The 17,724-nt window shown below is 51.8% G+C and overlaps 1 protein-coding gene across 1 annotated transcript; it reads right to left on the bottom strand.

Annotated features, from left to right (window-relative positions):
- Positions 1-887: 887 nt before the first annotated feature.
- ehd4 (EH-domain containing 4) lies at positions 888-17,229 on the bottom strand. The gene is made up of 8 exons (XM_056590523.1): positions 16,687-17,229; positions 13,337-13,513; positions 11,892-11,989; positions 8,189-8,355; positions 7,923-8,056; positions 6,503-6,614; positions 5,040-5,204; positions 888-3,793 (listed from the first exon to the last, which is right to left on the bottom strand). The coding sequence occupies exons 1-8, from the start codon at positions 16,914-16,916 to the stop codon at positions 3,236-3,238; spliced, it is 1,641 nt and encodes a 546-aa protein (XP_056446498.1). The 5' UTR covers positions 16,917-17,229; the 3' UTR covers positions 888-3,235.
- Between the last annotated feature and the right edge of the window lie 495 nt (positions 17,230-17,724).

Below are 17,724 nucleotides of genomic sequence, written 5' to 3'. Positions count from 1 at the left end.
GAGGGATGAGCCATAAGGACAGGAAGCCCCACTGGGCCAGGCGTCTATTTCCACTCACACACGCAGGAAACGCGCACTCGCACGCCGCCGGCCTTCCTGTGTCCGCCTGCAGCCCGAGGTCCTGGAAGAGAAGAGGAACGAGCAGAGGATCACCAAGACCACCCCCCCCCCCCCCCAAAGGTCAGGGGGTCTGTGCGTGTGTGTGTGTATGTGTGTGTGCATGTGAACTTTGACGGCATGAGAAGACTCACCTGATGGCGCCAGACCGGTTGATGGTTTACACAGAAACAAACAGTTTGTGTGCGTGTACATGTGCGTGTGTGTGTGTGTGTGTGCGCGTGCGTGTGTGCATTACACTGATGCTAGTTATGTAATCCCTGTGCTGGGCGTGGAGTATGATGAATGTTAAGATGAAAGATGTCCTTCTCCGCCGTTACATCGCTTAGGGACAAGGTCATTGAACCTCACTTCTCAGAGCGGAAGAGGAAGAGGAAGAGGCCATTATAGACCTCGGTAAATCGTCTACGTTTGACTCTGAAAGGATGAAGGGTCGGAAACATGACCGACGTGGCATTCTCCAGGTTCACCCTAACGTTAAGTTAAAAACATTCTACAGGTTCACCCTAACGTTAAGTTAAAAACATTCTACAGGTTCACCCTAACGTTAAGTTAAAAACATTAAACAGATTCAACCTAACGTTAAGTTAAAAACATTCTACAGGTTCACCCTAAACGTTAAGTTAAAAACATTCTACAGGTTCACCCTAAACGTTAAGTTAAAAACATTCTACAGGTTCACCCTAAACGTTAAGTTAAAAACATTCTACAGGTTCACCCTAAACGTTAAGTTAAAAACATTCTACAGGTTCACCCTAAACGTTAAGTTAAAAACATTCTACAGGTTCACCCTAAACGTTAAGTTAAAAACATTCTACAGGTTTACCCATACGTTAAGTTAAAATCATTACACAGATTCAACCTAACGTTAAGTTAAAAACATTCTACAGGTCACCCTAAACGTTAAGTTAAAAACATTATACAGGTTCACCCTAAACGTCAAGTTAAAAACATACAGGTTCACCCTAAACGTTAAGTTAAAAACATTCTACAGGTTCACCCTAAACGTTAAGTTAAAAACATTCTACAGGTTCACCCTAAACATTAAGTTAAAAACACTCTACAGGATCACCTTAAAAGTTTAGCTAAAAACGTTCTAAAAGTTTCAAGGGTTTAGTTAAAAACGTTACCTTAATAAGGTGAGCCGTTAAAGACATCATAAAGTTTTGTCTTAAGAGAGGGTGAGGAGGAAAGATCCCTGAATAATACGTAACAGCTCTTAAAATGAGTAACAGGGTTTATTGTTTTCCCGTTAAAGACAGACACGCGAGCAGTACAGGAGTCCTCTCTACAACGAGAACGCAGCTGTAACATTCACACTCATTAAACCCAAATCACAACGCATTCAGCCAAGGGAAGCTGTGATTGTTGATGAATTGGACTGAATTGGTGATCGATTGGAGATCTTCGTGAGAAGCTTCTAGAACAAGATGGCAACAACACTTCCCTTTCCAATAATTACATAAAAATAATAATATACATCAACCTCATGAAAATATATTTCTCCCTGAAACCCAAGTATCGTCGTACAGAAGGCATAAGTAGTGATGATGAGGATGACGATGATGACGGGTATCTTCATCAGACTGAAGGCACTGCTTGTTCACTCAAAAAATGGCTGCTCAATCCTCCAGAGCCCGTGAGCTCCGTCATAGGAACGCACCGGCCACTGGTCACGTGACAGCCTGCAGGTCACGTGACAGCCTGCAGGTCACGTGACACAGCCAAAGCTTTGGGATGGTTTCCAGGACTGGGAAGGAAAAAGGGAGGAGTGAATTGAGGCAACTGTTGACAGTCGTGTCCGAAAGGTGGTGAGGAGGAGTTGGAGGAGGTGAAAGAGAAGGGGGAGGAGAAAGAGGAGGAGGAGAAGGTGAAAGAGGGAGGAGGAGAGGGAGGAGGAGAAGGTGAAAGAGGGAGGAGGAGAGGGAGGAGGGGGAGGAGAAAGAGGAGGAGGAGAGGGAGGAGGGGGAGGAGAAAGAGGAGGAGGAGAGGGAGGAGGGGGAGGAGAAAGAGGAGGAGGAGAAGGTGAAAGAGGGAGGAGGAGAGGGAGGAGGAGGAGAAGGTGAAAGAGGGAGGAGGAGAGGGAGGAGGAGCTGTTCAAATGTCAGTCTTGAGAGAGACAGGGGATCTAGGTCGTGTGGAAAGTCCGACCCAGGTCCAGGTCGTGGGTCAGCGCTACAATGAGAGGAAGCCGGGCGGCGGCCGGCAGCGGCCCTCTGGTCCCAGAGGAGAAACGCTTCAGCCGTCATCACCGTCTGTCCCCACGACCTCTGAGCTGCCTCCATCTTCCCTTCTGGCTGCGGGGATCACGAAGCCTAGTACTGTTCCAGTGGGTTGAATGGTGACGCTATGAGGACAACCTTTTACACATTTACATATTGAGAAGCTGGTACAACGTATTTTTGTATTTACTAATTTTTTTAACAGTTTTCTTCTACCTTACCTAAAATACATTCATATTTTGAAAAATAGATTACAATTAATTATATGGAATAACATTCAACGCATTAAATGCATTTATCCAGTCACAAATTCGTTCACCCACAAAACCTGCAGACACCTCCAATGGTCAGGATGGAAGCGATTAAATAACACCTTGGTTGTATTATCTTACTGTGAAGTTGCATACTGTTGTGTTCTACTCCTTTGGTAAGGGGGGTGGAATAATTCTGTACGTATGCATTGGAAGATTTATAATTGTATAATTTATCTTCTGAAATCACAAAGGAATCATCATAAGTCTTTTTCACATTAGCTTTGATCTAGTGGAGTGGCTAACATGGGGCTAACATGGGGCTAACATGGGGCTAACATGGGGGAAGGGAGAGTTGGGTTCAGCTGTGATAAATGTTTACATTTGACTTTATTTTCATTGTTCAGAGTCATTTAGTTTCGGGGCCAGGAGGCATAGCTAGCATGCTATCACAGCGTGCTAGCCTAGCTTGCTATACTAGCATGCGATCACAGCGTGCTATCCTAGCTTGCTATCCTAGCTTTCTAGCTTAGCATGCTAGTGTAGATTGCTAGATTAGCATGCTAGTGTAGCGTGCTAGATTAGGGTGCTAGTGTAGCGTGCTATCCTAGCATAGCATGCTAGTGTAGCTCAGCGTCCTCGACGCTAGTCCTCGACGCGGGGGTAGAGGGTGTCGGCGGTGGGGTCCTTGCGGTGTCCGGGGGGGATGAGGTGGGCCGGCAGCTCCGAGGGGATCTCGTAGCCCTCCAGCTTCACCTTGATGAGGTGCTGCGCCAGCGCGAACTCCTGGTCGTCCAGCATGCCGTCGTGATCGCAGTCCGCCAGCTTCCAGATCTTTCCCAGCACGGTGTTGGGCAGCCGCGAGCTCATCATCTCCTTCTTGGCGTTCACCCCGGAGATCTTGCCGTTGATGGGATTGAGCGTGTAGAAGATCTCGTCGTAGCGGTGCTTGTCCCGGTTCACGATCCACTCCTCGCCGTCCTCCCCGGCGCTCACGCCCTCGCCGTAGCCGTGGCCGAAGGGCCCGTCCTGGGAGCCCTCGAAGCATCCGCCCATCACCATGGGGGGCGGGGCCAGAGACTCCTCCTCCCGGATCATGGCCATCAGCCCGGCGATCTTGTGGGCGAGCATCTTGTCCACGTTCTCGATCAGCTTCATCTTCAGGGACGGGAACTTGCTGAAGTCGTAGTGCTGCAGCTGGTCCTGTGCGCACACACGCACACGCACACACACACACACACACTTAATACGTGGATTCCACTGGTCTCACTGTTGGTCTGATCCAGTCCTCCTTTAGGTCCTCAGACCCGGTGGACTGCTGGAGTCCAGCGCTAGAACACACTGTTCCCCATGAGGTCCTCAACAACAACAGCTGTGCTGCGAACCAGAGCCTGACCTTCGACCCCTGAGACTTAAACAGGACACTCTTTAACACAGCTGGGTCCCAGAACAAGAGCAAGGCATTCCGATTTAAAACTGGCTCATGACCATCATATCAGTGTTATAACTCTAATTATTATAATGATAATAATAGTCACCATTATGAGTGTCCTATACGTGTGTGTAGGTTCTGTGTCCCCCATAATGCAGAGACACACACACACACACACACACACGCACGCACATACACACACACACACGCACGCACATACACGCACACCTGAAGACCATGCACCACGCCACGCTAACGTTGACACGTACACAAGGGTAAGGGTCAGGGTTCAAAGGTCAGGGTTCAGGGGGCAGAGGTCAGGGTCACCTGCATCTTGGTGACGTTGGGGAAGCTGTAATGGAAAATTATGTTTTCACATTCCATTTCTCTAGCTGCCTGCGGTTGGTTTTGGTTTGGTTTTCTTTACCCCCTGGGGAGCGTCGAGAAGCGAAGGGTTCCGTCTGATAAGGCACGGCCGCGACCCCCTGTATGACGTCCTGAGGAGGTTCACCGATAGTCTACCATCTGGTTAACCCATACTATAGTTTAGTAGGGAGCAGAGCTGCTCTCAGTGTCCTGACAAAAGTGTATAAGAAGTCGTTGCGCTCGTCAAAGCGATTTTTTATCGCGATGACGATATTGGCGTCCCACGATGACGCGTAGTGTTCTCGCGATATTTTCGCGATATTTAAAAAAAAAAAAAAAAAGAAACGAGCCCCGCCCATGCAGTATACGCTCTACCTCCGCTATGATTGTATGATAGGCCTCGGATCATTGTTTGTTTGTTGTATGATCGTTGCATGTCACTGTACCGTTATTACCCAAATATATGACCATAATTGTTAAGTTCAGATGACTCTTTATTCTGCCCGGTATTGTCAGTTTATGATTGACCTGGCTCGACACCCTTCCCAACACAAAGTCTCTGGGGCTGATGTGGTTAGGGTCATGGGTCAGAGGTCAGAGGTCAGGTACAGAGGTCAGAGGTCAGGTACAAAGCTCAGGGGTCAGGGTTACCTGCATCTTGGTGACGTTGGGGAAGTCTCCAGGGCTGATGTGGTGCTCTCGCTGCAGGATGGTGTAGATCTCTGGCAGGCGCATGATAAGCTCCTCCTTCTTCTTCTCCCGCCCAAACAGAGAGGGCATCTCCTTCTTCAGGTGGCTGATGATGTAGGCGTGTACCTGCAAGCAGCAGCCAATTAGATCCAAGGCCTGGGGCCATCAACGAAGCAGCTCCAATCACAACCACAGCGAATCACGGATATCTCAGCCAATGGGAGGAAGCCAAACTCTTCTGCTTCTGCCTCTATCCGTCACCCAATACCTAAACTCAAAGCTTTATTGGCATGGAAGATAAACAATTCCATTGCCAAAGCAGCCCCCCCCCCCCCCCTCTCCAGGTCCCCTGCTGTGGAACAACACGCCGTTTATACACCGCTTCCCTAATGATCAACCAGAGAGAAAGGGAGCAATCCACTAGCGCACGGATACGCGTGTGGAGGGGAAGGAAGTGCTATTGGATAGTCACGCAGTTCCTCTGAGCCGGTAACCACAATGCTAACCCATCAGCGCATTGACACTGCATCAAACTCTATGAAAGCCTTTTGAAAAACATTCAACACCTTTGAACGCCACCAAACACTTTGAAAACCTTTTAAACTACATTAAACAATTTGTAACTCCAGCAACGATTGAAACCCATTTAAACTAAATGAAACCCTTTGAAAACCTTTTAAACTACATTCAACACATTGGAACTCCACCAAACATGTATACATAGCATATTTAAACATTACAGTGGTGGGTTAGGAAGAAGAACAGTGAGGTCGGAGACTTGTGAGGTGAAAGCGAGCTGAGGGGGAGACAGGCCAGGGGGTGAGAGAGGCCAGGGGGTGAGACGGGCCAGGGGGTGGGAGAGGAGAGGGGGTGAGACAGGCCAGGGGGTGGGAGAGGCCAGGGGGTGAGAAAGGCCAGGGGGTGAGAAAGGCCAGGGGGTGAGACAGGCCAGGGGGTGAGAGAGGCCAGGGGGTGAGAGAGGCCAGGGGGTGAGACAGGCCAGGGGGTGAGAGAGGCCAGGGGGTGAGACGGGCCAGGGGGTGAGACGGGCCAGGGGGTGAGACAGCCCAGGGGGTGAGACAGGCCAGGGGGTGAGACGGGCCAGGGGGTGAGAGAGGCCAGGGGGTGAGACAGGCCAGGGGGTGAGAGAGGCCAGGGGGTGAGAGAGGCCAGGGGGTGAGAAAGGCCAGGGGGTGAGACAGGCCAGGGGGTGAGACAGGCCAGGGGGTGAGAGAGGCCAGGGGGTGAGACGGGCCAGGGGGTGAGACAGCCCAGGGGGTGAGACAGGCCAGGGGGTGGGAGAGGAGAGGGGTGAGACAGGCCAGGGGGTGAGACAGGCCAGGGGGTGAGACAGGCCAGGGGGTGGGAGAGGAGAGGGGTGAGACAGGCCAGGGGGTGGGAGAGGAGAGGGGTGAGACAGGTACCTTGGCGAGCCGCGCCCTCTTGATGAGGTCATTGAGTTTGCGCAGGGCAGCGTTCCGCGGCAGACCCTGGATGTCCCGGAACAGGTCCTGGGTCTCCGCCTCGAACAGACGCCTGGGGGGGACTAGTTAGTGAGCATCACATCTGACCAGGGGGACTAGTTAGTGAGCATCACTTCTGACCAGGGGGACTAGTTAGTGAGCATTACATCTGGACAGGGGGACTAGTTAGTGAGCATTACATCTGACCAGGGGGACTAGTTAGTGAGCATTACATCTGGACAGGGGGACTAGTTAGTGAGCATTACATCTGGACAGGGGGACTAGTTAGTGAGCATTACATCTGGACTAGTTAGTGAGCATTACATCTGGACAGGGGGACTAGTTAGTGAGCATTACATCTGGACAGGGGGACTAGTTAGTGAGCATTACATCTGGACAGGGGGACTAGTTAGTGAGCATTACATCTGGACAGGGGGACTAGTTAGTGAGCATTACATCTGGACAGGGGGACTAGTTAGTGAGCATTACATCTGACCAGGGGGACTAGTTAGTGAGCATTAAATCTGGACAGGGGGACTAGTTAGTGAGCATTACATCTGGACAGGGGGACTAGTTAGTGAGCATTACATCTGGACAGGGGGACTAGTTAGTGAGCATTACATCTGGACAGGGGGACTAGTTAGTGAGCATTACATCTGGACAGGGGGACTAGTTAGTGAGCATTACATCTGGACAGGGGGACTAGTTAGTGAGCATTACATCTGGACAGGGGGACTAGTTAGTGAGCATTACATCTGGACAGGGGGACTAGTTAGTGAGCCTTACATCTGGACAGGGGGACTAGTTAGTGAGCATTACATCTGGACCGGGGGACTAGTTAGTGAGCATTACATCTGGACAGGGGGACTAGTTAGTGAGCATTACATCTGACCAGGGGGACTAGTTAGTGAGCATTACATCTGGACAGGGGGACTAGTTAGTGAGCATTACATCTGGACAGGGGGACTAGTTAGTGAGCATTACATCTGGACAGGGGGACTAGTTAGTGAGCATTATAAACACAGAGCCCTCAGACGAGACGCCTCCACGGGCTCAGACAGGGAGCGCACCGCATCACGAACGGAAACAGACACGCAAACACACACACACACACACACACAAACACACACACACTCACACAGACGCACACGGAGACAGAGACACACGCGGACACAGAGAGCGTGGAGGCAGCCAGGAATAAAAGGGTAGCTATGGCAACAGGGTGTGGTGCTGGCGCAGCCAACCACATCATTATTCAATCAGGACTGTGTGTGCGTGCGTGCGTTTGCGTGCCTAAGTGCGTGTGCGTGCGTGTGTGTGCGTGCGTGCCTTTGTGTGCGTGCGTGTGTGTGTGCGTGTGCGTGTGTGTGCGCGCGCGGACCTGTTCTCTGAGTTCTGGAGGGGCTTGGCCCAGAAGGAGCCCAGGTAGACGCGGGCCACCTCGGGGGTGTTGATCACCTTCCCCAGGGACCACATGAGGGCGCCGTACACACGCATCAGCTGCTGGGTGTCCACCTGTAGACCAGCGCCAGGAGAGGACATCAGAGAGGACCAGAGACCAGTAGAGACCAGTAGACACCAGTAGAGCCGTGCAGTACGTTACGGCAGGTCAGGGGGTACCAGGTGGGCTCCAGCTGATGGTCTCACCTGGTCGGCCTTGTTCAGGACCACCCTGATCTTGTCGTCCTGCCCCCTGAAGGCCTTGATGGCCTCGGAGAACTCGTCCGAGATGTCCAGCTTGTGGGCGTCGAACAGCAGGATGATCCGGTCCACGCGCTCCCCGAACCACCGCAGCACCTCAGAGAAGTCGTAGCCTGCATGGGAACCGCGAAGGAGAACACTACGTCAGGACGGGACCGGAGAACCCAACGTCAGGACGGGACCGGACAGGGGAACACCAAGTCAGGACGGGACCGCACAGGGGAACACCACGTCAGGACGGGACCGCACAGGGGAACACCACGTCAGGACGGGACCGCGAAGGAGAACACCACGTCAGGACGGGACCGGAGAACACCACGTCAGGACGGGACCGCACAGGAGAACACCACGTCAGGACGGGACCGCGAAGGAGAACACCACGTCAGGACGGGACCGGAGAACCCAACGTCAGGACGGAACCGGAGAACCCAACGTCAGGACGGGACCGGAGAACCCAACGTCACAACAGAACAGGGGAACCCAACGTCACAATGGAACCGGAAAAAGGAGAACCAAACGTCAGAACAGAACCGGAGAACCCAAGAGGAGAACCCAACGCCACGACGGAACCGGAAAAAGGAGAACTAAACGTGAGAACGGAACAGGGGGAATAAAAAGCAGAACCAAACATCAGAACGTAACAGTAGAGCTGAATATTAGAACCACACACAAACACAGTCATGAATACTGCAGGTCTGGAAGGACTGAGGGAGGAAGGGGGCGTGGCCTGTGGGGGGGGGTGTAGGGTTACTGTTGGGGGCGGGGCCTGAAGGTGTTGAAGCAACACTGTGGGCGTGGCCTGGGGGTCAAGTATCACATACAAGGTGCGCTGATATTGGATACAGGAGGGTGTGAAGCGCAAGAGTAAATACAGTTACCCTCAGGTTGGACCACCACCAGACACCTGCTGGGTTAGCATGAGATAGCGGACGAGGATACCGGCTAGGTTAGCATGAGCTAGCGGGCCAAGACACCTGCTAGGTTAGCATGAGCTAGCGGGCCAAGACACCTGCTAGGTTAGCATGAGCTAGCGGACCAATACACCTGCTAGGTTAGCATGAGCTAGCGGGCCAAGACACCTGCTAGGTTAGCATGAGCTAGCGGACCAAGACATAGGTTAGCATTAACTTGTGGGCCGATTTACCTGCTAGGTTAGCATATAGGAACCCAAGATCCCTACTGGGTATGCGGTTGCAACCGACCTAGAGATTCATGCTGTATAAGCATTAACTAACAGCAGGGGGGTCCATGTGAACCACTAGCCTGTGGAGCTAACAGAGAGCTGGGTTTCCATGTGAACCACTAGCCTGTGGAGCTAACAGAGAGCTGGATGAGGAGGTGAACCACTAGCCTGTGGAGCTAGCAGAGAGCTGGGTTTCCATGTGAACCACTAGCCTGTGGAGCTAACAGAGAGCTGGGTGAGGAGGTGAACCACTAGCCTGCGGAGCTAACAGAGAGCTGGATGAGGTGGTGAACCACTAGCCTGTGGAGCTAGCAGAGAGCTGGGTGAGGAGGTGAACCACTAGCCTGTGGAGCTAGCAGAGAGCTGGGTTTCCATGTGAACCACTAGCCTGCGGAGTTAGAGTGCCCCCCCCCCCCCCCCCCCCCTCATCACTTGGGGCTCCTGGGAGGAGATCAGGCCATAGTCATGTGCCCATGTGATCCGGTTCCTCAAACACATGACTCGTCACCACGGCAACCCCCCATTCAAGCTTAGACTCACCGGAGCGATGCGAGCGAGGGAAATAAACAACTTCAGCAAAACCAGAGAGACAGACAGGCAGAGTGAGACAGACAGGCCAGAAGGCCTGTCTGTCTCACTCTGCCTGTCTGTCTCTCTGGTTGTGGGGAGAAATACAGACAGACAGAGCAGAGAGACAGAAAGTTAGAGAGACAGAAAGGCAGAGAGATACAGAAAGGTAGAGAGACAGACAGGCAGGCAGCGAGACAGGCAGGCAGAGATACAGGCTGGACAGAGGAGGATCTGGAGGGATTCGGCAGTGGCTATTTCTGAATGTGATGACCGGGCTCTTCTAGGAGGAACTGCACAGCGCGTTATCATTTGCGTTGGGGGGGGGATCTTGTGTTGTGTAATACTCCAGTTGAGGTTGTTGTATTGTCTTATTCCAGTTGTGTTATTCTAGTTGTGTTACTGTGTTGGCATTTCTTGTTAGTGTGTTAGCATGTCGTGTTATTCTAGTTGGGTTACGGTGTTGCTTAGAGTGCTAGTGTGTAAGTGTGTTGTGTTAGTGTGTGTGTGTGTGTGTTGTGGGAATGTGTTAGTGCTGACGTGTGTTTTGACATTCAGGAGGTTAAACACTTCCAGATGAAGGACACACCCTTCACTCTCCCCTCCCTCCCTCCCTCCCTCCCTCCCTGCCCTTCACTCTCCCCCCTCCCTCCCCTCATACAAATGATTTTTGAGCTCCAGTCTTCTCTTCACGGAAACGTGTTAGCTTCACCATAGCTTCATTCGGTCGGTCCGTTCTCCGCTAGCACAGCTCCCCTCACTAGCCACAGTACTAGCCCAGCCTCACACGCTACGCTATGCTATGCTAAGCTACGCTAAGCTATCACAACACAGGCTCCAGGTGCGCGGTGTCCTAGGTTCACACCGTGTTACTCAGGGTCGACCTGTCAGGAACCGAGGTCAGAGGGAACCCGCACCAGTGCTACCACCACACACCAGTACTCCCACCACACACCAGTACTCCCACCACACACCAGTACTCCCACCACACACAAGTACACCCACCCCAAATCCCAGGGCACCTCTGGTTCTGGTTCCACTCCTCCCAGGACAGGGAGGGGGGGGGGGGGGGTACCGCTAGGCTAGGGGAGGAGGGAGCTAGCTAGCAATAGCGATGTAGGATAACAACACAATAAGAGGAAATGAAAGCCAGTAACGGTCCATTGTGTCACCCCTCAATGAGCAGTTTCCCACCGCTGTATCAGCCGGCAGCAGCATGGAGCACGGAGCGCATGACTCAGGGTGCACTCCCACGAGGCCATCTGGCCGTGGCCGTTTTCACACCTAACCGTGCTCAAATCTGTCAGTGTGAGTGTGGCCAGTCTGGCCAGGCCAGGCCAATTTTGCCACTTGGGCGAGGTGTGCTGCTACGGTACGGGCCGCCACGGTACAGATGCTAATGAGCCGACACGCGCACACGCACGGCTACGCAACCTGAGCTGGATGACGTATAGTCCATGCGACGACCACGGACATAATAAAGGCGACGAGCCTTCTTTCCCATTAAACAGTAAACATATATCCAAATAAGCAACAGACTCAGCAAACTGTGTTCTGTGTGTCGTTGTCCATTGTTGTTAGAACTCTGACTGGCGGCAGACTTTATTATGGTCCATGCAGCGGACGCTTGGTGATGACGTGTTACGACGTGATGACGTGGCCAGGCCACAGTTTCGACGGCCAACGGCCACGGCCAGATGGCCTAGTGTGAGTGCAGGCCAGAGAACAATGGGGCCATTTGAGCACGGTTAGGTGTGAAAACGGCCAACGGCCACGGCCAGATGGCCTAGTGTGAGTGCACCCTCAGTGTACTGCGAGGTTGGGGGTTCTGTTCCCTCTGTGTCTCAGGAGGTAGAGCAAGGCACTAAACAGTTCAGGCTTGGGGGTTCTGCTCCCTACCTCTGCTGAGGCGTTGCTTCTCCCCTGACAGGATGCCGGGCGTGTCGATGATGCTGATGCTCTGGAGGACCTGGTTGGGCATCTGGGAGCAGATTAACCTACAGACACACCACGCACAGTATTATATACATTATATACTACACATTATTATCATCTGGGAGCAGATTAACCTACAGACACACCACGCACAGTATTATATACTATACATTATTATCATCTGGGAGTAGATTAACCTACAGAGACACCATGCACAGCATTATATACATTATATACTATACATTATTATCATCTGGGAGCAGATTAACCTACAGACACACCACGCACAGTATTATATACTATACATTATTATCATCTGGGAGTAGATTAACCTACAGAGACACCATGCACAGTATTATATACATTATATACTATACATTATTATCATCTGGGAGTAGATTAACCTGCAGAGACACCATGCACAGCAGTATATACATTATTATATACTATACACATTACTATATACCATACACATTATTATATATACACAATATACATTAATATATACATTATACTCATTATTATATACACTATATACGTTATTATATACATTATACATACTACATTATTGGATACATTATTATATCCTACTATTTATAAATTATACTCATTATTATATACTATATACATTATAATACACTATCTATAAACTATATACATTATTAATATACTATACTATTACGTTTTACATACATGAGTCTACAGATACAGTTTTACATGCATTATAAACATTAACCAACAGTGACATGATAAATATTATATACCCTATCGGTGATGATTTAAGGTCATGTAGGTCATGTAGGTGATATATTTAGGAGGGTATATTTATATCGTCAGGTCTCAAGTACTGACGCGGTTATAAATCCCACTACTCCACTGATGTGTGTGACGCACACACACTTCCCCTGGAAACAACAAGTTATTGTTAAAGGTTCCCCCTCATATGGGGCAAGATGGCATTCCTACCATTCCACACACACGCCCGCACACACACACACACGCACACTTGACTCACTCGCATAAACACAGACACACACACGCGCGCGCAACAGGGATGAGTCCAGAGGGAAAATGGTATTTGGCTAAACTTAGACCCAGAGATAAGAACGGACAACGGACACACACACCTGAGGGTGTGTGTGTGTGTGTGTGTGTGTGTGTGTGTGTGTGTGTGTGTGTGTGTGTGTGTGTGTGTGTGTGTGTGTGTGTGTGTGTGTGTGTGTGTGTGTGTGTGTGTGTGTGTGTGTGTGTGTGTGTGTGTGTGTGTGTGTGTGTGTCTCTCCGAGAGGTGAACGAACAGTCACGTCAAAACATTTCAAAATATTCACAACTCCAGAGAATCGACTCTGAGCGGACGCGGCCGAGCGCTACAGACAGGGTCACGTGCGTGTGCGTGGGCGTGCACGTACCGGTTGAGGAAGGCGTTCCCGAAGGCGTTGAGCTTCCTGAAGGGCTTGTTGGGATCCACCACCAGCGCGTTGCCGGGGATGACGCCCTCCGTCTCCCCGTGCATCACCGCGATGAAGCCGTCTGTGGTGGGCTCCGGTCCGATCCGCATCCCAGGGAAGTCCTGCTCCAGGAGATACCTGCAACACAACAAGACCAGGACCGGAGTCAGACCGGGACCAGGGGCAACACAACAAGACCAGGACCGGAGTCAGACCGGGACCAGGGGCAACACAACAAGACCAGGACCGGAGTCAGACCGGGACCAGGGGCAACACAACAAGACCAGGACCGGAGTCAGACCGGGACCAGGGGCAACACAACAAGACCAGGATCGGAGTCAGACCGGGACCAGGGGGCACCAGAACAAGACCAGGACCGGAGTCAGACTGGGACCAGGGGGCAACACAACAAGACCAGGACCGGAGTCAGACCGGGACCAGGGGCACCACAACAAGACCAGGACCGGAGTCAGACCGGGACCAGGGGGCAACACAGCAAGACCAGGACCGGAGTCAGACCGGGACCAGGGGCAACACAACAAGACCAGGACCGGAGTCAGACCGGGACCAGGGGCACCACAACAAGACCAGGACCGGAGTCAGACCGGGACCAGGGGCACCACAACAAGACCAGGACCGGAGTCAGACCGGGACCGGAGCCTCGTCACACCCCGTCACACAGGTTCACAGAGCCAGGGCAGACCAGAGACAGATCGGAACCACAAACTGGACCAGTCAGTCAGTCAGTCAACCAGTCAGTCATCAAGCCAGCCAGCCAGCCAGGCAATCAGTCAGACAGTCAGATACGTGTGGTGGATTGTTGAGTGATTCAAGTGTTTTCTCAGACCATAGGGGCACAGTGTCTGCTGCTAGTCTGCACACAGTGGGAATCAAGCCCACGATCTTTCCCAACACTACCCCCGTGTTTTGGCCTCGCGGCCCACGATGCATAGCAGCCATCAGGGCCGGGCGGGCGCGGCTCTCCACCTCCACCGGTAGCAGCTGTACTGGAGCACATCCTGCTGGCGGGGGTTCCAGTCAAACCGGTTCCTCTCTCACTTCCCTCTCTCCTGAGCAGAGCGCTCAACCTGTCAATCTGTTCCCTGGCGTCTGGATTCACCCTCCAAATGGAATCAAAGTGGCTGCAGGCTGACTTTACATAACAAACAGCCCTGATTTAACACCACAACCTGTTGCTGCTCGCTCCAACTAACTCTAAGGATTCTGTCACTGTCTTGCACAATCAGGAGTATGCTCATGTGTTTCATTACGTCATCTGGGACCTTTACAGGAAGTAGGACCGTACAGGAAGTAGGACCGTACAGGAAGTAGCCCCGTACAGGAAGAAGCCCCGTACAGGAAGAAGCCCCGTACAGGAGCTAGCCCGGTAGAGGAGGTAGGACCGATACAGGAAGTAGCACCATACAGGAAGTAGGACCGATACAGGAAGTAGCACCATACAGGAAGTAGGACCGATACAGGAAGTATTCTGCCGTAAGGTCAGAGGGGTCTACCTCAACTGCCTCACCTGTACGTCTGTACGTCCCCAATACCTCAATACCAGTACTATGATGGTATCCATAGTACTGGTACTCCTACTCATAGTACTGATACTCCTACTCACAGAACTGGTACTCCTACTCACAGAACTGGTACTACACGTTATACACGTAGAGGAGAGGCCCCCAGCTCACAGAGGAAAGGATCTTAACCAAATATCAACCCTAATGAAACAACGTGCACATTTGGCCTCATTATATAACGTATAATATATAATATTATAATGATGTTAAAGTTATCATACTGACGGGTGGATCAGTGGTTGTTGGGTTTCTCTAGGCTAAGAAATACTGACCAATGAGCGGCGAGGACACAACCACGAGCTCTACCATAGCAACTAGCTCTGCGGGCTGCAACTTGCAGTCAGTTCTCCTGTAGCGGTTAGCTCTCCCCTAGCAGCTAGCAGGCTAACGGCTCAGGAAGTATCAGCCGAGGCAGCGGCACCGGGCCCGCTGCAGAACAATAGAGGTCACGACCAAAACAACAAACAAGACACTGATCCCCTACCCCCCCCCCCCCCCCCCCCTGCCCCCCCTGCCCCCCGCTGACATCACCACACGGGGTCAGGCCTGGCTCTGAAGCGCTCCACACTCACTCCATTCATCCTGCCTCGTGAGGACGTGTTCTGGGTCAAGGGCACCGGCGGCAGCATTAAAGGTGACATATCATACCAGCGGGTGTGAGTCTGATTAGCCGTTACAAGGCGTTTGGAAATCGGCCTCTTCTGACATCACCAGTGGGCGCGTCCACCTAGATGTGTGACGGATAGATGAGCAACGTTTGCTACGGCCCACTGGGTAGGCTGGTAGACTGGTCTACCCAGCACACATCTAGGTGGACACGCCCACTTGTGAGTTTGATCACCGCTCCCACTGGAAGACTGTGGTTGTACTGGGAAGCTCCCAGTAGAACCATTAGCAGAGGTTGGTTGTACTGGGCAGCTCGCAGTAGGGGTGGTTAATGTATAAACAGTAAACAGTGATCATAAGGGTAAGTCTGTTTAGCGTAAGCAGCTTCTGCAGTGGCAGGTTGTGAACCAACACAGAACTTAATGTCACAACATCCTCATATCTTCATTATGTTGCTTTGTATGCAAGACTAAATGAACCAGCGGCCGTTCGACATGCAGCTCGTGTCGTGTCCATCAGTTCTACACCTGACGTCATCACCTCTACACATCATTTGAATGGGAATACAAAGTTTACATAAAGGAGCTATGCTGGCTTACAGAGGAGTGCTCTGGACCAGAGCCCCTACCTGGTAGAGGTCCCTAGCCCTACCTGGTAGAGGTCCCTAGCCCTACCTGGTAGAGGTCCCTAGCCCTACCTGGTAGAGGTCTATAGTCCTACCTGGTAGAGGTCCCTAGCCCTACCTGGTAGAGGTCTATAGTCGTACCTGGTAGAGGTCCCTAGCCCTACCTGGTAGAGGTCTCTAGTCCTACCTGGTAGAGGTCCCTAGCCCTACCTGGTAGAGGTCTATAGTCCTACCTGGTAGAGGTCCCTAGCCCTACCTGGTAGAGGTCTATAGTCCTACCTGGTAGAGGTCCCTAGCCCTACCTGGTAGAGGTCTATAGTCCTACCTGGTAGAGGTCCCTAGCCCTACCTGGTAGAGGTCTATAGTCCTACCTGGTAGAGGTCCCTAGCCCTACCTGGTAGAGGTCTATAGTCCTACCTGGTCTATAGTCCCCTGACAGAGGTCTAGTCCTACCTGACAGAGGTCTTAGTCCTACCAGAGAGGAGGTCCAGCCCTACCTGATGAAGGTGGTCTTCCCGGTGGAGTACTGCCCCACCAGGAGCACCATGGGTTTGCTCTGGAAGTCCGCCGGCTCCAGGGCAGGAGAGTGGAAGTCATGGAAGAGGTATGTCTCCTCCAGCGGCAGAAGCTTCTTGGAGTACAGGCTCTGCAGCCCTTCGGTCACCGTTTGGTACATCTCTCCCTCCTTGTTCCGTCCGCCCTGCTCCTGTTTCACCCAACTGAACATGTCGCACGAGTTCCCCGCACAGTAAACCTCCCAGAACCGCGGCTCCGCGCAAACACTTCCTCCTTTTCGACCGCTGGCGAAATCCTCTCTTCTTCTTCTTTTTCTTCTTTTCCTTTTTCTTCCACTTCTCAGCCCCTGCTGTGTCCGCCACGCGCCCGTGGAGTGTGTGTGTGTGTGTGTTTAGTGTTTGTTTGTGTATGTTTGTGTGTTTGAAGGGGGAACGTGGCACCTGCGACCTGAGCTGGAACACTAAACAAACACAGACTCCACACACACGCTGCTCTGTCACGGTGGGGAGGATGAGGAAGGGCGTGTGCTCGCGTCCATGTCTGTGACGTATGCGTCTACCTGGGGTTACGCCCTGTGTGACGCAGCACGAGAGAGAGAGAGAGAGAGAGAGAGAGAGAGAGAGAGAGAGAGAGAGAGAGAGAGAGAGAGAGAGAGAGAGAGAGAGAGAGAGAGAGAGAGAGAGAGAGAGAGAGAGAGAGAGAGATTCATAGACGCATTGTTTATGCAATGTTAATGTTTATTTCCCATGCAAATAAAGCTCTTTTGAAATGCATCGATTAGGGGTTGTTTGATCAGTCCAAACATCTCCTGATTATAGGAGTCTGGATCTGATCATGGAGCTCCGCCCGGCTCAACCGACCGCTGTAGTTTACCCACCAGTGGTTAAAATCTAGACCATGATCTACTGCTCTCTAGTGGACAGAGCCTGGAACAACAGCACGCCCCTATTGGAATGAGCCTGGAACATTAGCTCGCCCCCTGGTGGACAGACCCTAGAACAACAGCCCGCCCATAGTGG

Source organism: Gadus chalcogrammus, chromosome 5 (genome assembly GCF_026213295.1).
Source record: "Gadus chalcogrammus isolate NIFS_2021 chromosome 5, NIFS_Gcha_1.0, whole genome shotgun sequence".
In the NCBI taxonomy this organism is placed as follows: domain Eukaryota; kingdom Metazoa; phylum Chordata; class Actinopteri; order Gadiformes; family Gadidae; genus Gadus; species Gadus chalcogrammus.
Note: the sequence above shows the minus strand (reverse complement) of the source record. Positions and strands in the feature narration are given on the sequence as shown.

Bases quoted from the DNA above. Each gene is read 5' to 3' on its own strand.
- ehd4 (XM_056590523.1), bottom strand. From the start codon at position 16,916: ATGTTCAGTTGGGTGAAACAGGAGCAGGGCGGACGGAACAAGGAGGGA. The intron at 11,990-13,336 runs GTACGTGCACGC...GTGTGTCTGTAG, and splicing joins GGGAACGCCTTCCTCAACCG to GTTAATCTGCTCCCAGATGC. The intron at 8,356-11,891 runs GTAGGGAGCAGA...GTTCCCATGCAG, and splicing joins GAAGCAACGCCTCAGCAGAG to GCTACGACTTCTCTGAGGTG.